This window comes from Trichosurus vulpecula, chromosome 2, assembly GCF_011100635.1.
Source record: "Trichosurus vulpecula isolate mTriVul1 chromosome 2, mTriVul1.pri, whole genome shotgun sequence".
Classification (NCBI taxonomy): Eukaryota; Metazoa; Chordata; class Mammalia; order Diprotodontia; family Phalangeridae; genus Trichosurus; species Trichosurus vulpecula.
This window is the reverse complement of record NC_050574.1, coordinates 90,019,239-90,045,386: the sequence shown is the minus strand read 5'-3', so window position 1 is coordinate 90,045,386 and position 26,148 is coordinate 90,019,239. Positions and strand designations below refer to the sequence as shown.

The 26,148-nt window shown below is 38.8% G+C and overlaps 1 protein-coding gene across 1 annotated transcript; it reads right to left on the bottom strand.

The window, feature by feature from the left end:
• Positions 1–446: 446 nt before the first annotated feature.
• SERTM1 (serine rich and transmembrane domain containing 1) lies at positions 447–26,148 on the bottom strand. The gene is made up of 2 exons (XM_036743050.1): positions 25,998–26,148; positions 447–1,505 (listed from the first exon to the last, which is right to left on the bottom strand). Exon 2 carries the CDS (start codon positions 1,312–1,314, stop codon positions 991–993), a length of 324 nt encoding a protein of 107 aa, XP_036598945.1. The 5' UTR covers positions 1,315–1,505; positions 25,998–26,148; the 3' UTR covers positions 447–990.

Below are 26,148 nucleotides of genomic sequence, written 5' to 3'. Positions count from 1 at the left end.
ACTTAATGTCAATCAACATGTACCTGATGTCTTGTAGCCTTACAGAATTCTGCATTAAGCTGTAAAGAGTATGAAACTGAGTACATGAGCACACTTCAATCAACTTGGTTGTTGCAAGTCATGACAGTATGATATGCTTACAGTCTATTTTCCAGGTGCTCAATTCCCATTGGTGGGAATTATAGGCATGAAAGAAGAGTCCAGCTTTTTGATTTGTACTAGGATATGCCTGAAATTGATAATTGTCATCACAAAGAATGATAAAAATAGTGAGCATTTGATCTGGGACACATAAGTGGGGGAAAACCCCAAAATACTGAGTATATTGAGAATTTGATGCATGGTTCACAGTCATTCCCATCTTGCTCTCTAAGAAAATAATTTCTTCCTAATCCTGGCCAAATATAATTTTGATTCATTAAAATCAAATTAAATTAACTATTTGGAGCCTTTCTTCAAAATTTTAGAAATTTCACAAGGGACATTCAAACTGAAATTGCTTTTAAAAATTATTTGGTTCATGGAAAATGTTCTTTCAAATATTGGAGGAAAAAGAGAGTAATTCTAAATAGCAAAAAAGCACAAATTTCACTGGAAGTTTGGTTGGCTCCCTTGGTCAAATGGTTTTTCAGAAAAGATGAAGTCCAGAAGCACACAGTCCAATGTCACACAGGTGAGGTGAATTTCAGGTGAGCATATGAGAGTCCGATGCCATGGAATTAATGGATCCCTCTACTAAGAGGCAGATCTAGGTCTGCCAGGCAGCTTTGGGGTGTGAAACCCTGTATCACTTCTAGATGCTTAAAGCGTGTTTGTGTTAGCATTATGTTCAGAGATGAAAAGCACTGCTAATTAAAAGGGAAATTGAGACTAAGGGATGAGGGGTAGTCTAAGAGCTCAAAGAGTCTCCTCTCCCAGGATTGCCTGAAAGAGTCACCATAGCATGCAACTAACCCCCTCCAGCACCAAAGTGTTCTCTTTCATTTTGCTTCAGGAGGAAAGGTTGGAGAAAGTAGACCTCTGAGAGGAGATGCTACAGACTTCCAAGTTAGTGAATGAACTCCCAGCATCGCTAGGGTACTCAGGGTAAGACGAACTGGATGAGATGATGTTTTTAAGCCTCTGCAGAGCAATGATCAAGAGCAAGAGCAGAAATGCTAAAAGGCTGAGAAATATTGAAACATAGATGTAGACATTGGACAAATGGCCAGAAGATGAATCCACAGAGGTGGAAAGGGAGGTGGGAAAGAGCTCCAGGAAAGTTCCATTCTCCACGTTGCCCACAAATCCAGATGAAGGGTCAGGGTCTGACATCTTTGTGGTGTGAGAGACAGAATGAGTGTACTGGAGATCGAAGTTACAATCAGACAGGGGTTAAATTGGACAGATTCTATAATTTTTCATTTTTTCCCCAGAAGTGCTGGCAGAAATAGCAGGTCGTTTTATCTGAGCTGAGGGTCTTGCTTTCCAGACAAGTACAACCAGGGATCAGGCGTCCACTGGAACTGTAAGAAAACAGAAAGAATTGAGTACACCACTCAGAAAACATCCGAGGCAATTCTAAATTTTTGCTTTCCTTTTTTTTTTTGGTGTGTCTATATGAAACATGATTATTAAGCCTAGTGGGAAAACAACCAAAAGTCTTCCCTAGGAGCAAGTATGATTTACCATATTATGAACGACATGACAATGAACTTTTATTATCTCTCCACAGTACACTAGGTGCTAGGTTTCTCCAAGTTGCTAAAGATAAAATTAAAATACATTTCTTATGTGTTCCATCTGTTGCAATTTCAACACATGCTGCAGTATGAAGCTCTGTGCACAGGCCCCCAAAGATTCAAATCAAGGTCTACCTCCTCCAGGAAATTCAAATTTCACCAGTTCTGAAACCCATCAACCCACCCCCAGACCAACTCTCCCCTATCTGCAAACTCTGGGAATAATTGCATTTGTAGTTTCTATTGGGATCACAGTTACCTGTCTTGTTTCTGCTATTAAACTATAGGCCTCTTGAGGACACAGACAATGTCTAAATGTTTCTATACTTTAATATGTATCCCAAATCTGTCAGCTGATTCTTTAGAAAGAAAGAAGAAAGCTTAGATTTTCTTTGTCATATATTGGTTTTTTAAACTCAGGGTATCCAAGTCAGTCAAGAATTTCCCACCATTCCCATGAATCAGCTTTTCAGTTAATTTAAACTAAGCAAATGTATATATCTTGTATCTTTTCTTTTAGTCCATTCCTGATCTTTCGCTCTTTTCCCCTAGATACTTTAAAGGGGAAAAAAGGTTGACATTGGCGGGTAGGTTTGAGCTAAAGTGTGGTGGAAATCAATGAACTCAATCTCTCTACAGGAGCAGAGAGATGGTATACAGAGTTTATTCTATCTTGACCTCCCCTAGAACAGGCCAGAGGTGTCATGAAATAAGAGCTGGAAGAGACCTCAGAGGCCATTGAGTCAAAATTTATTTTACAAGTGAGACTAATGAGTCTGTATGGGACAAAGTGACTTGCCCAGGGTCACATAGATAGTAAATTCCTAGGGCAAGATTTTAAGCCAGGTCTTTCTAACTCCTAGTCCAGTGCTTTTTCCAGAATGCAATGGAATAGAGCTGGCAGTTGCATGGGCTCTCCGGACAGGGTCTCTGGAATTTCTTGAAAGAGGATACAAGAAACTTTCTGTTTAGGGCAATGGCTCATTTAGGCCCTTGGGGACTAGAAGGTGAAGCTTAATATGCAAAGAGATACCTCTAGAGAAGATTAGTAGAAGATGGCTGAAAGAAGTGAGAATATTTGATCTGGAGAAAAGAAGGCAATCTAACAAGTCACCCCAGAATGTTGATCTATTGGAAATCTGCATAGTTACTAAGTTGGAGAGTCGAGTATATTTCTGATATTTTGGAAATCAAGAAATAGGTAGGTTTGGAGTATGTTGAAGGAAAAGAAAAAGAGGTAGAAACAAATTATAATGAATTAAAAACAGAGAAGGGTAGAATGTAGGAGAGCAGTACATTTTTATTGATTTCTTCTTCCTAGAAGAATATGGTTACACTAGATGGAAACTCGGGTATCATCCTATAGAATATAGTAATGGAAGTTATAAGTGAAGAGTACACATGAGATGATAAAGAAGTTGGGGAAATGAACATGATCTCTTAGATGTGTTGGTCAAAGGTAACTATATATGCATGAGAATCAGTAAAGCATTTTGGGTAAAGGAAGTTTAGAAGGTGGAACACGATGAGTACCTTCAAGTATTTGGAGGATTCTCATATGGAAAAGAGATTGAACTTGTTCTGTTTGATTCCAGACAGCAGAACTAGGAGAAAATGCTAGCAGTTGTGGAGGAGTCAATTTTTGGATTGATAAAAGGAAAATCTTCCTAACAATTATAATGGACCAAAAGTGGAATGGGCTTCTTTGAAAGCAGGTCTCCATGTGGAAGCTGAAGGACCACTGGTTGGGGATGTTGGAAAAAGAGATCCTTGCTTAGCTATGGGTAGAGATAGACAAACTCTGAGGTCTCTTCCAGTTGGAGATTCTATGATCCAGTGAGGATGTGATCCTTTGTGCAAACGGAAGAATGGAGCTCATTAGAGAATTATATAGCTTCAAAATAATAGTCTAAATCTCATCCCCCCAAGGGCAAAAAGCCAGTGACAAAACAGCTCCTATGGCACCATTTATTTTCTCTGCCCTGCATTTTACCTTAAAAAAAACTTGCATTTCCTCTCTGTTCTCCAAATATAATTAAATATGCGATTCTTAAAGAGTCTGACATTCACTGGTTATGGCCAGAGCAGGGCTGCACTAATGATCCTCAGGAAGGAACAGCCTCTGAGGGGGCTGTCCTTGTTAGGGCAGGCTAATGAGTCTTAGCAAGTTCCTCCGGGTAGGCCAGTGACAACATCTTGGTAGTACCTAAAATAATTTGCCTCCTACAGCTCATTATGCTTTGCCTGGTGACTTTAAATCCATTCTACTGCCACAGGCCCTTAACAGTCCTAAATAAAGGAAGAATTATAGTTGGATATTGAGTGTAACACTGACTTTTTTATTGTATGACAAGGATGCTTTACATGAGTGTAGCAGCCCAGCTCTCTAGTCTAGCTCAAGTAGAACTGGGAGGAAATTATAAGTCACTTCACCCAAACCCCTCACTTTACAGGTAGGAAAAATGGGTCCCAGTGAAATTAAATTACTTGTTCAAGGTCACGCAGGTAGCAAGATGCAGAGGTAGGAGCCAAATCCTGTCTGATGGCCCTAAATCCAGTGTCCTCCCATTGTGCTCCGTTCTCCTAGAGGTAGTATGGCATGCACATACCACAGGGTCAGAAGATCTAATTTTGAGTCCTGGCTCTACTCATTACCAGTGTGCCTTTGGGCAAATTGCTTAACCTTTAAGAGCCTCAGTTGCTCTATCTGTAAAGCAGGTATGATTCAGCTTCCCTCATAGGGCTGTTGTGCTGAAAGCAAATTGTAAATCTTAAAAGAGTTACATAAACAACTTACTATACTATATTATTTAATACTGTATTATATAATTATTTTATGCTATATACTGTTACATAATGCTATGACATATAGTATATAGTATACTATACATGTTGTTTTACAGTCTTGTCCAACTCTTTATGATCCCATTTTGGAGTTTCCTTGTCAGATACTGGAGTAGTTTGCCATTTCCTTCTCCAGCTCATTTTACAGATAAGGAAATTGAGGCAAACAAGGTTAAGTGACTTGCCCAGGGTCACACAGTTAGTGAGTGTCTGAAAATAGATTTGAATTCAGGTCTTCCTGACTCTAGCACTCTATCTACTGAGCCACCTAGTTGTCATACTATTACATAGTATATATACTATATATATGTATATACAGATACACATTATGTAGATATACTCTCTCTATATGTATATAGTATATATACTACACGTGCACACATATATGCAAGATGTGCAGACTTAGAGAATCATCCCAAATATTCACATGGACCATTTGTGCCCAACCCATGGTAGAGCCTTCCCAGCTCATATTGGTCTGATCAGCCACAGTTGGACACACTGTAACTTGACTCTAATATAATGATGTCTTCTTGATCCTCTTTGAGAACACAGGACACCAACTATTCAACCCACCAACTATGCATAAAATATACTATGCTATGGTATATACCTCATATTATACTATATACTATAGCACCTAGTATAGTGTAAATATAGTATATATATTGTATACACTGTACCATATTATCTTATACTGCTATACCATGCGTATCCTATACTATATTATAATATGATAATGGAAAACACTTTGTAAACTTAAAAGTGTAATATAAAGTACAATATAAATAAATGATAAACTAAACAATAAAACTCATAAACTTTGAAATACAATATAAATATCAGTTATTTTAACTCTGTCGTTAACTGGTGGGGAAACTGAGGCACAAAGAAGAACTATCATGCTATAAAGCAGTTGAGCTGCAGAGAACAAAAGAATCCTTATTATTTCTAGGTTCTGAGAAAACTGATCAATACAAAAGTCTTTTTTTTTGCTTAACCTTCAAAGGTTTCTGAGAACAGTACATTGTGAGTTAGTCACCTATTGAAATAGTGTATGGGAAGCCCATAGTAAAGGAAGATTTCTGTAAAACTTCTCTTCTACCAGATAACCTTAATAAGATGATATAGAATGAACAAAGAAATATTGTATCCTGATTTTCCATTCTCCTCCTTAATCTACTTTGGAGAAAAAGGTTTGAGATTTAATATAATTTTCAAATCACTACTTAAATTTAAAATGGCAGCAACATCAACTTCATTTCAATACTCTAATCTTGAAGAAAGGGTACATGTATTCTTAAGCATACACTTAATTTGGTAGAATTCAAAAATATTTTTTCCCATTTTCTTGCTCAAGTTGAAAATTGAATGTAGCTTCATTTTATTGTTCAAATATTTTATTCTTCAGTGTATGGATAATAGTGATGTGCCAGAAATGAATAAAAACCTAATTTTCCATGTTTATGTGTAGGACTGAACGAAGCATTAAGTTCAGGATGGCAGTGCAGAGGTGAAATCCAATCAGTCTGCAATTCCTCTGGGATAAAGGGCTCCTCAGATTTATCCTTTCTGGATGGTTCTTCCCAAACAGACTGCATTTGAACTATAGATGAGACTTCATCTCAAATGCATACCCTCACCCTTTCTCTTCCCTGCTTCTCCAAATGCCTTTCCTTCTAGGTGACATATAACAGCCAGGGCTGTTTCCTAAGCAGTCTTCAGAAACTCATTGTATGGGTAATTGGGAAGGAGAGAGTGGTATCCCAACATTATAAGCTGTAATCTGTGAAAATGATTCATTCCATGATCAGCCTTTTTTTTATTCCGGATTCAACAAACTAACTCAGGAGAACATTGGGACAAAGCATACAAGTTGTGGGAGAAATTAAGATTCTTTATTAATTAAGTTTAGCTGGAATGGCAGCCGGGACACGCTGCAACAGGAAATACACTGCTTCTCAAAGCAAAGGGGCTTTCACTCGTAGCTCTTTCAACTAACCAAAGGTCATTCAATGCCCCTTCTGCCTTAACTACCTTACTTGTAAAACAGTAAACTGTGTCCTTTATGGAGCTATTAAGAAAAGTCACATCTTTTTATGTTTAGGGATTGAACCACAGAGAAGAGCAGAGACACTGTCAGCTCTCCTCAGGGTACTAAGTTGTCACAAAATTGTCTGGGAGTCTGCTGACTAGGTACTGCTGACAATCACCAATCACCAATGCAGAGGTAATAAAGGGAAAAACAACCCTGCAATTTATCATGCTCAGGGTGCAGGCCACACCGAACACATACCAAAAAGTCCTGAGCATTAGTGTTAGGTTATATGATCTAGATTTTGGTTATACAAGCAGGATGTGTATACTGGCATTTCAAAGAGCAAATAGGAAAGATAATGATTTACACATCAAAGAAGAGAAGATCTACATCAGCTAAAGCAGTAAATTAGTCAATAGTTGACATCTCAGCTTGATTTTGCAGGCTAGTTGTGTGAAGTGCTCATCTTAAGTAAAAGGCAGTAAGAAAGTTAAGCCAGATATTCTCTCATCACAAAGTGAACTGAGAATGGCTGAATGGCTGTGTCTACTGTTGCAAAGTGATTAGGCCAAGAAATACACCAATCTGATTTTATGTAGCATCAGCTAGATACAGGTGAAGGAATCAGAAGGAACTACAGGCAGGAAGGAATTCTTTTACAATATGAATCAAGTCTACTTTCTTCTTTTCTATCTTTGTTTATTTGACATGTCCTTTGGGTTACTCTCCCAACTCCCACTCCCACTAGGAGTTTGGAAACATCAGAGAACAGCTGACTATATCTCCTCCTCTCAAGGCTCTAGGGGTAACCCCAAGGGTCTGGGTTTCTAGTCCTTTTGCTCACCAACTCTTACTGATATTCTTCCTTCTAATAAGCCAGTGGGAGAGTAAGAATAAATGATACATTGGGCTACTCTGTCCCAGAAATGCACACAGGCTCTCAGGAAGAGTGGGCTTAAATTAGAATACAATGGCAGTGAGGCACATGTGTAGGACACATGTGTGGCAAAGGGGTAACTCATAATCCACATCCCTTTTTAGCCTGGAATTCCTTTCCTGAGCCCATGGTCAGAATTCTTGTCTGGATCAAGAGGCCATGCTCCTTAAAACTGCTTCCTTCCTTGGACAGCCATCTTTCTGTCTCCATGTTTGTATTGTTTACACATTAAAAATGTTGTCTGTGCCCTTACATTTCCAAGTATTTCATTTCTTCCAGACTGATTAGCTGTCAAATAGTTTTACCTTGTTATCTACATTTTTTCTCTCCTTATACTGACAAGAGAAAAAGCTTGAGGCCCAACAATTCTATAGTCTATTCCATTCCATTTCTGAAACATAGGTGAAGATTCTACTATATGCAAGGCACCTGGCTAAACTTGGGGGACAAAGAACAAAAACTCCAGCCCTCAAAAATCTAATTTTCTGCAAGTCAGGTAAGAGGCTATGGTAAGCCATATGAACTGTTTCCCAAGTAGTGGTGGCAGATTCTGAGGATTCATTCACATACTATAGTCCTGTCCTTATTATGCATATATTCCCAACACATCTGACTGGAGTAAGGGGTTTTATTTACAGCCTTGAAACAGAATGAAACTAAATGATCCACATGGAAATTGACTCTACGTCCCTGGCCAGGCCACTTTAGTATGTTATTGTGACATATGAAGCCCAAATACAATATCTGCCCCTTAAATTATCCCAACCAACCTGTTGGTTTGTGAGCCTTATTTCAGTTTACTGTCTAATACTCCTTTCCCTTCAGTAGGAACTTGAAAGCTTTTTTTATTTCAAAAGGAAACCTGGGTGGACAGTTTGGAGAAATCATTTAATGAAAGGCCTTTTCCCCATAGATCTCCATTAAATGTTCCCTACACTCAAGCCTTGTTGCTCTACATTCCAAATGAGTGTTCCCAGAAATATAAGTAAAGGTGAGCTAGAATTGAAAGAGATTAGATTGTACATATCTTAACATGACATTAATGAAATGTTTTCCCTAGCTGAACAAGTGACACACTAAAGATATTGCAATTCTCTTACATTAGTTCATATCCGAGATCTCTCATTCTGTAGAATTCAAAAAAGAACATACTTGAAACTTAGTTGCTTATAGAGTCTAGAAGCCATTGTGCTGTGTACATGAGCATTCCTGAGTTTGGAGTAGGGATACAAAGAAATCAAATTGGATTTTTCTTCTAGGAGGTGCATCTATCATTTTTTTGATGCCACCCAAAAGTATTTTTTTGATGGGCTTACTTAGATTTCTTGTAGACTTTTGAGGAACATGAACTGAGAGAGACATTATACTGATTCAGCTCAACAGCATTCATTTAGTATCCTCTTCATGCACAGGGCTGGACTAAGTGCTGCAATAAAGATGCTTTAGCTCTGACCCTGAAAGGACTTGCAATTTGAGGGCGCAAATAAGACAAATGCACAAACAGTAGTAATGCTAAGACCTATGGCAAGGAGGGAAGAGCACCAGACTTGGAGTCAGGAAGAATCTGGGGTTAGCACCCCACTTCAAATATTTACTATGAGACCTTAGGCAAGGCCCATAACTTCTCTCATATTTCTCATTTGTAAAATAGGCATATAAACCTACTCTTGGTCTGGTCATATGGCCAGTTCTGAATCTCAGCTGACTGTGTTATCTTCTAGTAAGAAAAAAAATCGTAAGAAAAAAATATCATGAGAGACTTTATCAAATGCTTTGCTAAAATTGAGTAAAACCTCTAGCATTCCTTCGTTCTATCAGTCTAACAACTCTACTTAAAAAAAGATTTAAGGTTAGTCTGTGGTTAGCCTGTGCTTGAGGAAATCACCATGCTTCTGTGCTCACTGTTTCCTTTTCCAGATGTTTGTTAACCATTTCTTTAATAACACTTCTAAGAATCTGTAGGAATTTAAGCAAAAAGATCTCGAGTGTACTCTTCTTTTTTCAAAAAAGTGGGGCATTATCCTTCTCCAGTCCTGTAATAACTCCTCCCTTTCCACAGTCTTTCAAAGATCATTGATATTGGCTCAGCAATTACATTTACTAGTTGTATTAATACTCCAGCACATACTTCAACTGGGCCAAAGGAGGAACTCATTAATGGTAGGTCATTGTTATTATCCCATTAGCTATCTCATGTATCAGCCTTTCATTAGCCATTTTTGTTCTGTCCTTTCTAGTCCAAAGATCCCAAGTCCCTATGTTGAAACAAAAAGAAAATTAAGCAACTCTGCCTTCTCTCTGTCAATTTTCCACCTGAGCAATTAAAGCCCTACTATTTAAAGAGTTTTAAAGTCTGACATCATGAATCTCAATAGCTCAAGTTCAGATTGTAGGTAGACAATCTCTTCCTGGCTTTTGAAATTGCTTTCCTTGTACCTGGATCAACAGCTTCAAAAGGTAGATAGACAGATTCTTCCTTTGTAAAATGTGAGGGGTGGGGATAGGGAGTGGGGGAGGATAATTTAAAACTAGATGACCTTTAAAGTCTCTTCCAGGTCTAAATCTAGGATGCTATGTATGGTACATAGAATTTCTTTCATAAAAACACTATTGGGGCAGTATTTCCATGATGTGGTAATGTCATTTTAGATGAGGGAGCTTTGTGCTCCACTTCAAGGAAAGACTGCCTGTTCTGGCTAATATAATTACAGTGGCCTCAATAAGAAATAAAATAGGGAGCAACCTGAAGCTTACAGAAAAATACAAGCTTGCCAGGGGAGGATGGGATGATGACAATAACCTTTGGGCAAAAAACAAGGTCGCCCCCTAAACACTTGAAAAATTGTATAAAGAAAATAGCCCTAGAATTATGATGTGAAAATTTGTGGGCAAAAGCTATAATGAGTCTGTGGAAAGAAAGAAGGTAGGAAGTAATATTGGTCTTTCAAGATGTTATAGCATTTTTAATGAGAGCTTTCAGGCTCAATTTCCCCTTAGTTCTGAATCATACTCAATAATTTAGGAAGTGTATAAAGGAAAAAAAATCTCTAATTTCTTACCAGTGAAATCTGATTATACAATAGCATAGTCTTCAAAGGGAAGTGTGATTACTCTGAACAAGACTAGACAAGTCTCTGTTCTGGAAAAATGGACTGCTATTTGTCCATTGACATGCTCTTTCTCTACTATCTACCATTCAGACTGCACAATTAAAAGCGAAATCATTTATACCAGCTATTTCCAGCAGAACCATAGCCAGGAATTTTTGTACCTGAGGCAAAAAGCAGGAAAGGTGCTTTCAGTTAGGGAAGGGGGCAGGGAGGAGATATGAAGACCCTGGGATACCAGGATTAAGTAGGGAGAGGGAATAAGTATTTTTTTAAGCACCTCAGCACTGAGCTAAGCTTTACAAATATCATCTCATTTGATCCCTTATACATTCATCTGGTAGCTTCAAATCCAATCTAACTAGCACTTATTAAGTGTCTAATAGGATGCCAGATCCAAAAGTCAGTGTAGTTTTAAGCTTTGTTTTCTAATTAAGGATTTCCAAGGGTAGGCCAGCAAAGATTCATTACACCCTGTAGTGTTATGTTTTAAAGGACACTAAATCAGCAAGCTGTTTTCTGGGGAGCCTTAAGACTCTAGGCTGCTCAAGGCTAGCTATAACTGGTTATCAGCAGTCCTTCTATTGTTTATTGCTTAGAATGTATCTTTTGTCCATTGGGCATCAACAGTCCATAACTCTAGAATCCATGGAAATACAGGGATTTCTTAAGCTTCCTTGGGGAGAAGATGCTGGAAACTCTCTAGTTTGTGGCCACCCCTTGAGAGCTCCCTTCAATATAAATAGCTAGCATTGATATACAACTTTTTGGTTGCAAGAGGTCTTTGAAGCAGGTAACGTACATGCTATGATTTTGATTATACAGATGAGGAAATTGAAGTGATTTGGCCGGACTGACAAATGACAGAGCTAAGATTGTAAGGCAGATTTTCTGATTCTAAATCCAATGCCCTCTCGACTATATTACAGTTGAGTTTCAAGCTAGGCCCAGCATTTTCATCTCATTTTAACAAACAATCTTGGGCACAAGTACTAATGTGTGTTACCTGATGGCATTTATCTTCCCATGGTAAGTATCACTCCACCACATTATTGGCCCTCTGAGTCATTCTTCAGTTAGTTGAACAAAATTTCAAGTTGTTTACTATCCTTTATTTCAAAGAATCATCAATTCATAAACTTGAAATGACATTCTATTCATAAGCTTATATAATCTTTAAAATCTATAAGTTAATGAGCATAAGCATATGATCTTTTGGGCATATTCTATAACATATAGGATATATGAACATATATTATGAATATATAACACATAAGCTTTACCATGTATGTGTGTCTTTTATTCTGTTTTCTCCCTCTCCTCCCAATCTCTTCTTTTCTCTTCTCTCACTGTCTTTTCCCTTTCCCATTTTTCCTTCTCAGCTTATGTTTTAGTAGGGTTCAGTGGTACGCATGGGCTTTTTCTAGGCCTTTGCTATTCAGAATTCAAGGTTCTAAATTCTGACATAAAGGATCCCTCTGGGGGTGGACCATTCTAGTGATTTTTTGGGGGTTTATGCCACTCCATATTGGTCTCAGAAAATCCAAATAATTTAATACAAAAAATTTTTTCAAGTAACTACTAGTGCTAAGTGCCTGATCTTAATGAGGCTCTCAGTTTTTTCATGTAAAGTGGGAATACTAATATACTACTTACTTTAGAGGGTTTTTATTAAGGAAAGTGCTCTATAGAATATGAATTGGAGGAATCAAGGAGGGCTTCATGGAGAAGGCAGCATCATGGAGGAAAATATTACATGCAATAGAATGTAAATTTGAGGGCAGGGATTATTTCATTTTTGTCTATCTATTCCCAGTGCCTGGAATATAGTGAGCACTTAATAATTACCTTTCATTGATGTACACATCAAATTATGATTATATACATAATCTTAAGTGCTAATAATCCTGGAAATTCAAACATAAAAAAACTCAATACTTCTACCTGAAGTATCTGGATAATTGAGGTTAAAAGTTGGGGTTGGGAGTGAGGACTAATTTAAGATAATTTCCTCAAATCTCTATTGTGCTTATGTTGACAGAGCCAAAGAAAAATTACCAACCTAGGGCTGGTGTCTAATCTCTCCCCAGTAAGTTACATGTTGTTATTATTTGATTGAGTGAAATTACTTCCATCAAGGTAATAGAGAGATTTGGCAAAGGAAGCAAAAGAGTGTAATTAAAAGTAGGATATCATTTCATGCTTTATCTTTATGCCTGATGATATTTTCAGCCCTTTAATTGCATGAATCTGAATGGTATACAAAAATAAATAGATATAAATATCTATCTGAAAATATGCTGCATATTCACAAAATGTTTCAGCTTAAGATTTGAATTTAGGATAATATCTATCACCAGGGAAGAATTATTAGCAAGTTAATTAAGCAGGGTGTTGTTTATATGTATATTATCAACTGTAACCATTTGTTTGCTTAAACCAGGTCTTCTTTCAATGTTGCCTAGATTTTCTTAACTAGTATGAATTTCTTAAACCTATTATTTCCCAGGAGGGACTCAGGATCATTGAATATTTTCATTACTAATAGTAGTTGTGAGAAAATTTTAAGAAGGGGGTTTAGTAAAGCTAATGAATGCTTGTCATTCCTAAAAGAACTACCAACAGTACACTAATTAATTAGGGTGTTAACTGTTCTTCCCTCTGGGATATTAGCCCAAATTTTAGCATAATATGTACATACAAATTGTGCTAAATAAATTCTCTCATTCTTTCATTCTTCCATAATGACTGACAGGTAAAGCATCGTGATGGACTGTCCGTTATCAGGGAAAATTAGGTTCTCCAAAGAAGACACTTTAGGAATCAGTAGCTCAGGCAGACTGAGTGAGTATATATAGTTTGGGGCTGCCAGAATTAGTGGTTCATATTTAGCAGAATACTCATGAAAAGAAAATAGGATACAAACTTCAAAGTTTAGCCCCTGAGGATACCAAAAATATACCCTGGAAATACTCTGGAATAAGCCAGTAAAATCTAACAAGCCAGTACTGGCCCAGACAACCTATAGCCTGATTCATTACTGGGTGGTCAACTAAGCCCAGGGATTCATTGTCTCAATAAATCCATGACACCTGCTAGTGTTCAAGTCTTAGGAAAGAAGCTTTAAAGCTATGCTCTACAGAAAGTTCAATTTTGGCTGCAGTAGGGCAGCTAAGTGATGCAGTGGATAGAGCTCCAGGCCTGGAGTCAGGAAGACTCAGCTTCCTGAGTTCAGATGTGGCCTCAGACACTTACTAGCTGTGTGACCCTGGGCAAGTCATTTAACTGTTTGTCTTAGTTTCCTCATCCATAAAATGATCTGGAGAAGAAAATGGTTAAACCACTTCAGCAACTTTGTCAAGAAAACCTCAAATGGGGTCATGAAGAGTTGGACATGACTGAAAAACAACTGAACTGGGAGATGTGCCTGGAGAGTGTGGACAGGTGATACATCTAAGGAGCCTTATTACTCATCACTGCCTCTGCCAAGGGTAATTGAATCCTGGTCTGGGTTCGGGGTTTGGGAGATTTGCTTGCATTCACTCTGCATTAACCAGTGCTCTTCAGAAAACACCAGGTGGATCTTCTTCTTGTGGTTTTCTTTTATATTTCAGAGTAGAAAAGCTCTACCTGGCCACCAAAGCAGCAGTATCTGAGTGGTGTGCTGGTAAATGGTTGATGACTCTCTGAAAAAAAAATGTAGTGACTACACATGTAAAACCTATGTCAAATTGCTTGCCTTCTCAATGGGGAGGGGTAGGGGGAGAGAGAGAATTTGGAACTCAAAATCTGAAAAAAAAATCAAAATTGTTTTTACATGTAATTGGGAAAAAATAAAATATTAAATTAAAAAAGAAAAATGTAGGTAGTACCAACTTTTAAGTTTCATTAACATTTTCTACATCAGTTTAAGTCCCAATACCAACAGAGTAACACATCAAGTCCTGATTTTCAAGGTGTAAAAGCTCACACTGAAAATTTAATTATCCTAGCACATTTCTGTAAGCATCTTGATTTAGGTGGGGTGGGGCAATGGTTGTAAAAGAGACTAATTAGTGAGAGCTCTAGGAGCAGCTTACAGTGCTGGGTGAAGTAAGGGACAGAGTCCTGGCCTTAGAGTTGGGAAAAGCCAAGTTCAAATTTTTTTTTTCTCAGAAATTTATTAATTGTGTATCTCTGTGCAAACCATTCTGGGCCTCAGTTTTCTCATCTAGGAGGAGGCTAGACTTGATGAGTTTCTTCTAGCTCCAAATCTCTGTTTTTTTCTCCCTCCCCCCACCTTGTATTTGTATGTATTTGGTGTTCCACCTCTGACATATATTGTCGATATGATCCTGGATAAATCACATAAACTCTAAGTGTCCCCAGGCAATCCTCTAAGATTGTACATTGGAGGGTAGGTGACCTTTTATGTTGGTAAAAGGAGTTTCCATTTTGGAAGACGCTGATACCAATGAAATCATGGACACCCTCCCCCCAAGTTGAGGTATATATGTATACCATTTACTGCAATAGACTGTAAGATTCTTGGAGGCAGAAACTGTTTCATTTTTGTTTTGGTATCTCTAGTGCCTCCCACAGTTCCTGGAACAACGTAGGCCCCCAAATAAATGTTTTTAAATGCTTTGCCCCTGACAAAAGTTAGCATTTATATAACACTTTAAGGTTTGCAAAACACTTGACAAATAGCCTGGGAGAATAATTCTCCCCTGGGAGGTAGGTGCTATTATCATCTCCATTTTACAGGGGAGGAAACTGAAGCAAACAAAGGTGAAGTGACTTGACCAGGGTCACCCAGCTAGTAAGTGTCTGACTCTAGTTTTGAGCCAGATTGGAGCCTCCCTGACTCCAGGCCCTGTGCTCTATCCACTGTGCCATCTAGCTGTCTAGAGTGGGGAAAAAGGGATCTCAAAGAGTAACACAGACTGTAGAGGAAAGGGGGTAGCTAATCTACCAAGATGTCACACAGCAGTCAGGGCTATTCAGTGAGATCCCACAGTGTACCTGCTCCCTCCAACAATGGAGATTACCAGATGTCCTCAGCCATGCCTAGCCATCCTCTGCAACTCTCCACCATGTCCTCTTGTAAATCCACCACAGGAGGCCCACCTAACATGCTTGACCTATTTATTTATCAGTCATTCTTTGGTCTTCCTATGTAACTGGGCCATCTTTTATCCCCCCTCCCAGGGTAGGTTTAAGAGGAAGTATGATGTAGCACATATAAGATCAAGGTTTGATTCTTGCCTCTGACATACTGACTGTATGAATCTGGACAAGTAACTTGACCAGTGAAACTATATGGCTGTAAGTGGGATAATTTGCTGATCTGTATTGGTGAGACGAGTTAACCACCAGGAGTTCCTTACACCAGTGAGATCACAGGTTGAATATAGGTTCTGCAAATACATATCTGTTTCCTGTCCAATCAATGGCTACCTCCATTGGACATTTACTTGGGGCTCGAGATGGCACCCTTGAAATCACTTTGATTCTTAAAACAGGGCACAAAGTCAACAATTTAGCATTTTGTCTCACTAATTGATAAATGCCTCAAAATGCTAAAAATATGGAACTCCCCATGGGGTAATATTCAATTCTGAGAGTGACTGAGATTTGTGCACACATGTAGAAAAGACAAAAGCTACTGCTTCCGTAATAAAATGTGTACTGTCCAGTCCTGTAATAGCCTAACTGTGTGAGCACAAAATGAGTCAGAATCTATTGAGAAACCATATAGAACACAAATCAGCTGTAGGATGAAATCCTTAGGAAGGGCTCAGAATGAAATGTCTTTGCTGAGCACTTATGGATATAATGGATATTAGGAGAGGACAGGATGCACTTCATCAGGAAAACATGTTCCCATTTGGAGTTTCCCACGATCCTGCTAATCTCTAGTTTGTACCAAGAGCCAGTGCTTTGTCTTTTCCTGCATGCTCTCGAGAAGCTGGTAAATGGATATCAAATGTCTGCAAATAAAGATCCTGTCTACATGTTCCTTGTAACATGGAACAAAATGATATGCCATGCTATCGAGAGTAGGAGGAAATCAAGTCCTCAATGGCCTGTTGTCATTTCAGATAACAGCTCAGGACCAGAATGTGTCAGAGGCAATACAGAAGCAATCAACAATCTGTAGGCTCAAGTTCACCATACATGTATTTCAAATTTTAAAAGGAGGAGGGGAGGGGCAGAAAGTGAAAGGGGATCTGCAAAATACAGACTATTTCTCTAGTAACTTGTATGTAACCAAATAATCACAATCCTAGGAAAAAGAAGTGTGATTTTCTTGGGAGAGGTCCAGACCTTTAATTTCATGGAGTTGAGAGCTCCCTCCATTGGCAAAGACTAGGAAAGCATCTGTAGCTTTAGTCTTAGTTCCTATCTGGTACTAAGTGGTTGCCCATGCTTATACAGCCTTTATGTGTCAGAGACAAGACCAAATATCAGGTCTTCCTGACTCCAAGGCTAGCTCCCCTATCCATGTCATGCTGCCTCTGGGCTGTGATTTTTATGCACAGTAAACTCATGGGGACTTTTCTCTCATATCATAGCACATGGGACAGTCTTTGACTCTAGTTCATCCTTCCTCAGAAAGAGGAATTTCTGTCTTTTGAGACCATGTATAATTTTATCCACTGTCCACTTACACATCTCCTAAGTTTTCTAATCCCCTCCCTCACTTTTTCCATGTTTGCCTCAAACTGGGATCTCCTATGACTCTCCATGTCATCTGATTGGATATCTTCTTTGGAATAGATACATGGAGTCTTATGTCTCTGGGTTCAGACATGCTGACTCTCTCTCCTTTTAACACTATTAAGAGCCACAATTAGCTCAAAAATTTGCTTTGTCCTCTGAAGTATTATTTGTTCTTAAATTCTGGTCTTTCTAGTGTTAAATCCTCTGTAATTTTCAATTCCTTTCCACCTGCCCACAATGACCTTTAATAATGTGAGCTAACATTTCATTTCTTAAACATAAATTCCACTCTTGGTTATGCATGCTAACAGAGATGAGAGAGGCTGTATGATTTGGGGGGTGCATCTGGGGGACTTATGCACACAGCCATTTATTCATGAACTCATACTCAGGCTATAATGCAAACATGATGTAAACATTAAACTTGTTGAAAAGTGAAAAACTCATCAACTCCTTCTTCCCTCTACACAAAACTGAAGGATCATTTCGACTGATCATTTCACTGGATTGAATGAATTTTTGATGGCACTGTCTGGCTACTTTGGCATCATGTAATCAAGAGCCCCAGTGGGAAATCACATTGACATATCTAGGCCTTCTGTGCTCTGAGTCTCTCTTGGCTCAGTGACCCAGATCAGGAAGGGAGGGAATGCTGGACTAGAGGAGTAAGAGAGAACAGAAGCAAGCACTTCTGAAAGGCTCCTTCCTCACTAGCACCAGGGCCCAGCCCAAGGATGAGTAGTGCAATAACCTAAGGTATAATGATCCTTCCTTCGGAAAAGGAACTAGGTCCTCTACAATCTGTCTTATTCATACTACTCCCATCATGAACTCAAGGCTCTAGACAAAGCAGTCTAGAACTAATTGTTTTGGAACCTGATTCACCATCTCCCATCTTCATCAACAAGCCCTCCTCATGTCTGGAAAATGTTCCTTTCTCTCCTCCGTGTCTTAGTAAATCTTAACTTCCTTTGAGTCTAAACTCAGATGTCACCTCCTCCATAAAGCCCTCCCTCATCCAAACTCCCAGTTAATGCTTTCTCCCTCTTCAGTTTCCTTTCTATTAGATTTATTTTGTGAACATATTATGCTCCCTAGTAGGATGTATATTCTTTGAGGGGAAGCAGCTGTTTTGATTTTTCCTTTGTATCCCTAGTACTTTGAACACAGTAGGTGATTAATAAATGTATGTTGAATGGAATTACTTGACAGAAGTCCCATATAGCGGAGGAAGAATATATCCTTGGGGAATGAAAGACAGGAAACCCACATATGGATGTCAAGGAAAGACCAGTTTGCCTGGCATATGAATGAAAGTAGGACTGGAATTGGGACTCTGGTGATCATCAGGGCCAGTGTATTTTCTAGTAGATAATTAAGAACTGTTTGACCTGTGTATGTGATTCATTGGCAATTTCCCCCCCCTTTTAACAGCAATACTATAATAGAGTTTAAATTGCTTTAGAGTGGGGGCTATTTCCATTTTTGTCTTCATATCTCTAGCACCTAGCAGAGTGTCTTGCATATGGCAGATGTTAATAAATGTTTGTTCAACTGAATTGGAGAAGGGGATTCAACTGACTTAGCCATTATATAAGGCTTTTATTATAATTTAAGGGCTCATGATTTGGTCACTAGTATATTTAAGTAAATGAAATAGTAAGCTGGGGAGTGCTGAGATGTTACTATACAGGCATTGTTCTGGTCAGCTCTTATGTAATGGGGGCTAGTGGTTACAAGAATCAATCAACCAATAAACATTTATTAAGTGCCTCCTATATGCCAGGCACTGTGCTAAGTACCGAGGATACAAAAAGAGGCAAAAGTCAGTCCCTACCCTGAAGGAGTTCACAATCTAATGGGGAGACATCATGCAAATAAATATAAGCAAACCAGCTGTATACAAGATAAATATGCAAAAAGTGAAACTGCATTGGTATATATTCATTACCACCACAGAAAAAAGAAAAAGTTCAACCATAGCCTATAGGGAACTTGTAGTGGGTCAGCAAGATGTCAATTTCAAATTCCCACTATTATCCTATATGTTTTCAGCCCTTTGAGCTAAACTCCTGGAAAAGGTCACCTATACAAGGTTCCAATTCCTGCCTTTCCAGTCTTCTCACACCTGATTCCCTGACAGGAACTCTTTGATTCGGTGACACTGACCTCCTGGCTGTTATATGAACAGGACACTCCATCTCTTGGCTCTGGGCATTTTCTCTGGTTGTGCCCTATGCCTGGAACACTCTCCCTTCTCCATTCAAACTACCAACTGCCCTGGCTTCCTTTAAGTCCCAACTGAAATCCCACTTTCTACAGGAAGCCTTCTCTAACCCTTCTTAATTCCAGTGCCTTCCCTGTTAAATTATTTCCTATTTATCCTGTATAAAGCTGTATATATATATGTATGTATATATATGTATGTGTGTATGTATTTGTTTGCATGTTGTCTCCCCCATTACATTGTAAGCTCCTTGAGGGCAGGATTGTCTTTTGTCTTTTTTGTTTCCCTAGTGCTTAGCCCAATGCCTGGCACAGGGTAGGTGCTTAAGGAATGTTGATTGATTGATTGATATCCTTTCATTCAGCATGTGTTCAGTGGGCATCCTGAACAGGGATGGCTAGGGCATTGTCAAGAATTACTTCATCTCATCTCACTTTTATTTAAGCATTTTGATTAAGAAACTGAAATCATTTTGATAAGGGCTAATGAATGTCTATAATGCCAATTTAATCAGCTAATAGTAAACAGTAAGGATAAATCCACATTGAGTTTAAACTCTCATTTATCAATTGTGGAAAATGAGGTAATAAGTTAAAAAATGGAATCAGAATAGCAGAATTAGAAAAGATCTCAGTCCAATCTATATCTGAGAAAGTATCCTTCTCTGCAACATACATGACAAGAGGTCATCTAGCATTTACTTGAAGAGCTCCAGGTTTGGGTAGCACACTAGCTCCTGATGCAGGTTACTTGGAGGTCCTAGAAGAAGTGTACAAATGAAAACCAGAACTCAGCAGTTTTCAGCATACAAGCCCTTCAAAAGTAAAAGCTAAGTCTACTCTCATGACAGTGTTCTGGGACATCCAGATTTCACTGGGGGGATGAATGTCTGCACAGGGATATCCATTCTGGAAGGTAGGGAAAGGGCAGTAAGAATCTGGCTATAAATATTCTCAGTGGCATCATTTTGTAAGTGATGTACAAAAGTGAACCTGAGGTTGTAATAGATGGGCAGATTCATCTTTAAACATGAGCTGAGGGATTTCTTTGGACAGCATTATGGACTGTGCAACAATAATCAGAATAGAATCTGGTTTTGGCAAGGCAGTGCAGAGCTGGTTGGACCAACTGTGCATGCATGAGACAGATGGAAATAGTCTCAGAGGATGAACATTTTAATTAAATTTTTTTTTTAAAATAAGGTTCTAGATGATCCTCACCATTGGTGGGGGGAGGAATTATAAAGAAAGGCCATTACAACCCTGGTGCTGAAGGATAAGATATGTCTGCCATGTCTATAGAAAGAAGATAAGTGGCATATCCAGCATTTCTATCACAGGATACCAAAGCATTACTTCAACAACCACTGCTTCTTAGAAAAATTCACAAGAGGAATGAATCCGGAAAAACAGAAATGTGGTAAAAAATCTTTTCTTTCTAAGTCTCATTCATCTTTTAACTACCACTGTGTATTTCTATTATAGCAAAATTCTTCATTAGGATGAACTACTTTTCTTCAAAATTTCAACTCTATTGTCAATTTCAGTCAGAAAGACCAAAATTCAAATTCTGCCTCAGACACTTACAAGCTGTACCACCCTGAGCAAGTCATAGTCACCTTCCTCAAACTCAATTGCCTCTTCTCTAAAGTGGAGATAATAGTATCAACTACCTCACAGGGTTGTTGTAAAGATCAAATAAGACTACATAGAGATGATAGATAGATGGATAGAAAGATAGAGATATGTATATATATAGGCAGTGTTACACAGATCTTAAAGTGATATAAAATATGAACATATGAATAATATAATAATATTTAGTGATGGTGCATTTCCTAGATGTCTTAGTTTTGTCATGTATACATAAAAGCACATACTTTACACTCATATGTACATATCTTTTCTTAGGAGATGAAAACAAAAAGATGCAGTAAATTACTCAACTATTTTTTTTTTAAATCCAAATGTGCTCATATCAAATATCCAGATATTTGCATTTTTCCATTTGCATTGAATTGTTTGACATCATGTAGATCCAGCCTGAGCTGGGTTGAAAAGTAGAAACTTGTACTTATGGCACATAAAATGATTACTATTGAGGTTAGGAAAGCCAATAAGATTTTAACACTCCATTTTGTGGCACTTCACCATGATATATTTATTTCTCTACTATCCTTGTCTCTTAAAGATAGCATAAGCTATGGGAGTGGACACAGACCCAGATGGCAAGGACAAATGAGTTCTGGCGAGATCATCTTGAATCTGTGGTAGAATTATATTCTTAGTCGTCTACCCCTAGCCACCTCTTCAACCCTGAAAGAGGTCCTAGCCTAGGGTGAAGCCCACATTTCCCATCCCATTTTTCATGGCCCTGTTCAGGAGCACCACAATGCTTGAAGTGTGGCCAAGAGCAAATCATGATTTCTCCACACTCAAGCATCTTGCCTATAAAAATGACAGCACCTTCGTTCAAGGTCACTGCAAAGATTAGTATTAGTTAGAGCTAACATTTATAAAATGTTTGACCTGATTGAATAGTACAAAGTACTAAATGCAGAGTTAATTCAAATCCTTAGATTGTGCTGGGGGATTGATAATCTACTAAAGAAACAAGTTACCTGTCACTGATAGATAATTGAGAATTAGATCCCAAAAAACCACAAACTGGGCACCAGAGGCACAATGAAATACTGCAGTGCCAAGTGACTGAGAACTACACCTATTTAACTGGCAATAACCAAGAGATTAACAGGTCCTTCTAATCAGTGCAGTACTCTTATGACAAATTAATTAGGAGGGCTGCTATTTCAGCTTCCCTGGGGAGCTGAATCTATATATTGACTGCTCCCTAAATGAATTCCATTTAGCTTCTGAACTGATGCTGTCATAGAAGTTATTTTCTCTGTTTCCTGAATCCAACACAAATTCTCATAGCTATGTGCTTTTGCCATCTCCATCAAGTTTGTATGCAACCCTGTAACAGTCTTGAGGAACCTACTTTACACAAAGCAGATACTTGGTTTTTCCAAGCCTTTTGAACACTAAGAACAATGAAGAAAAATGGTTAAAACATAATGTAAACAGAGATTTCCATTTTCATGTAGATAGTAGAGAATAGTATAATAGGATAGTAGAGAATTTGAAATGTTTAGAGCTTAGGACATGTTAATGGTAATCTTAACCAACCCTCTTGATAAGTTCAGATATTTTGCAATGCTTGCAATGCTTTGGCTGGTTTTTGCAGTAATTTCACGTTTGCATAGTGAAGAGCTACTTGTTCAAAACTTCCCTTTTGACCTGTGTAAATGGAACCCACAATTTAAAGTATTTCATATTTGTCAGTCCCAGGTGTTGAACATGATCATAGGCCACATTCATATTCCAAAGAATTGTGGCAGAAGAATTTTTGTCACATGTCATGGTGCACTGTGGAGAAATAAATTTGATCAACGCAAGTGCTACAATACAGAATTACAGATGAGATGAATCTGGAGATATGGATTGTGGAGCTTGTCACTTGGCACCTCAAGCAGCTTAATGAATACAGAGATTAATGATTTCCATCAGCCTCAAAGACTTTATCATATGTTCAAGAATATTACATGCACTTATCAGTCTTAGCAACTAAGACTCTGGCAGCCTAAATTGTGAATCAGAATGATGAATCCTTTCTCTACCCCTTCCCAGAATCCCCCAGTTCATTTATTGGCAAATTTAAGCATTTAAAGCTCATTGCTGACATTCCCCTGACCACCTTCTAAGTGTTTTTTGAAGTCTTTGAAAGTATCTGAAGCTCCCCATCTCCCCAATTTATTACAAGATAAATTACCTTCCTAAAATATGTACCTGAGAATGTGGCATTCTCTTAATACTCTATTAATTTTATTTCTATAAATATATTAGCTCAGGTACTTGAATGACCCCTTTGAATCAGGGAACAAAACCTATGATTATGTGTAGTAACTACTTTGTTTTGTCTTTCATATGTGAGCTAATGACACTTAAAAGACATGTCTACTGGAACCATTTAAGAGACTTTAATAAAGCATTCATTTTGTTGTGTCTTAAACTAAACACAGAGCACTAAGTTACATACCTAAAACCAGAAGTAAAGTGAGATGTATTAGCTGGGGGGAGGAGACATTTTAGGATTCCTTTGAGATAGAGTTGATAAGCAGAATGCTAAAATTTTTACTTTAAGGATCAATCTTTCTTCCTCATAATGGTAACAATCAATCCATTAAAAAAGGCATTTGATTATGATTAACCATCTCCTCAAACATCTTTGTACTCCAAAAGAAAGCAAGAAATAAAGCCATTAGTTGGGAGAGGGAAGAAGGAAAAACAGCAGCAATAATTAAATTATCATGGAATCTGGCAATAGTTTTGGAACTATTAAGATCAGGACAGAAAGATAATCTTCATATTATGTTTGCTTCTTTGACGATGGCAATTACCAATATTTATTGAAATCCCACAATACATGAAGTATCGTGGGCATATAATGTGCACAGGATCAAAAAACTAGCCAACTGTTAACTGTTCCAGTATTCTTGGAATACTTCTATGATCCTCAAAGGTTCCACTTCCCCTCAAAGGCTGGACATCAGAAAGTAGCTTCAGAATGCAGTAATGTTCAGAAGCAGTCTCACTTGTAAATATCCCCACTAAAGACATTTCTATTACTGATTGCAAGCAAGTATCTGATGAGGAATGGAGAGGAATGGGGGGAGGGGAGTAAGAAAACTCTTCCTTCCAAGCCCAAAACAGGATTTTTAATGAACAAAGAAAATACGTATTCTTGTATATCAATATCTGATGCAATTGGATTATAGAATGTGGAATTTTAAATGCTACTGCTTATTACTAATAAAAAATTCTTTAAAAAAATCAAGGAATCACAAACAACTCCAGTTTGAATGGGAATAACTATTCGACTTTTTTCTCTCTTTTTTTCTGTTATCTCTTTAAAAAGAGTTAGAAAAAAATCAAGTGAAAAGCACCCGAGGAGAAACATCTAGGAGAGACTGTAGCGAACCCTCCCAAACACCTTTATTAATAGGATACTCATATTCTTGCACTGACGTAGTCACAAACCTCTCAAGAAGAAGCAAGCCCCGCCAGATGACCTCTAGAAATCCCTACCTGTCCCTAAATCTCTGCTATTTATTTAGCAGCAACACCACCATCTCCCTAAGCAGATCCAGTTCCATAAGAAAATTAAGCAGATAAAGGAAACTCAGAGCTAGAGCTTGTCTTTAAGGTCTAAATACCAAACGCCGTCCATTCTGCTAACAGTCAGGCAAGGACTACAAGGCGACACTAAAACCAAGTTTCCAATGGTCTTTTTACATGAATGGGATCCTTCTGCTTCACTAGTTTCCCCTCTCCCAAAACCAATACTCTCTGATTGTAAGCAGTTCGAAAAGGAAGTGAATGATTACAGCTCTTGAGTTTCAGGGTTGTGAACAAGGGGCTGCTCACTCTGGGAATGGGCTCTGTTTCCAATAGGGTCTTTTAGGAACCTCCATACAACTACTGCCAGGGAACCCAAAGAGTCCAGCGTCCAATAAAACTTCCTGGTAACGGGAGCAGCCCTACTAGCCATTTAAAGCCCTGCCTGAGATATATTTTTACCGTGCAAAGCAGGCGGTGAATGTGAGCATGGGTGGGCAAGTTTTCCTAAAAAAGAGATGAAAAAACAAAAACAAAAACCACAGACAAGAACACACACGAAGAAGCTTTGCAAAGTAGAAAACACTATACAATTACGAGGTGCTATTGATAAATGTTAGGATATAGAAAGGAGGGACAAATCTCTATTCTATTCCCCTCTTGTTCTGATCTGGATATGTCCTGGGAAGACTGCTGCTGCCTGAGTCCAGACCCTCGATGCCTAGTGCCCGACCTCCTTCAACTGTGATATCTGCGACAGAGGGGGCTCAGGGAAGCCCGGACCCTTTCCCCTTCCCCCACCGACCGAGTGATGAATGTCTCCTAAAATACGGAACCCAAGAGGAAGAGGTCTGAGGTCTGGCGGCTAGGACAAAGTGGACAGGGAGAGGACTGAAGGGGTGCAGGACAAGAGGCACTTTCGACAGGTCCCTCAGAGTGGGAAGCCACACCTCTACCCGTGGCTCGCTTTCAGAAAAGCCTGGAAATGAGTTTTCCCCTGCAACCAAGTCGAGAGGAGCTAAAAAGGGGTTGGGGGAGTAATGGTCACTCGGAAGACAGGCTGCTCCAAAGACACGGGTAAGATCTACTAAGGAAGATGGATACCCAAGACTTGCCCTGGGGATGGTAAGCTGTGACCTGCTGGCCGGGCAGCCAGTTGCCTGCTCCTCACTGACCCCTCCTCTCCAGTTTCCTGCTCTGAACTCTCTTGGGAATGTTGGAGGCGGGGGACTCGCACTAACCTGTAATCCGGACACCCTGCGGGGAAGGTCGGGGAGGGCACCGATTTGGCCGATTTGGGAGAGAGCGGCTGCTTTTCCTCTTCTATCCCGCGGCTACAGGCTGGGGAGTCTTCCTCTGGAAGAGTGTGGTGCGCTGGGCGGAGTGAGGCAC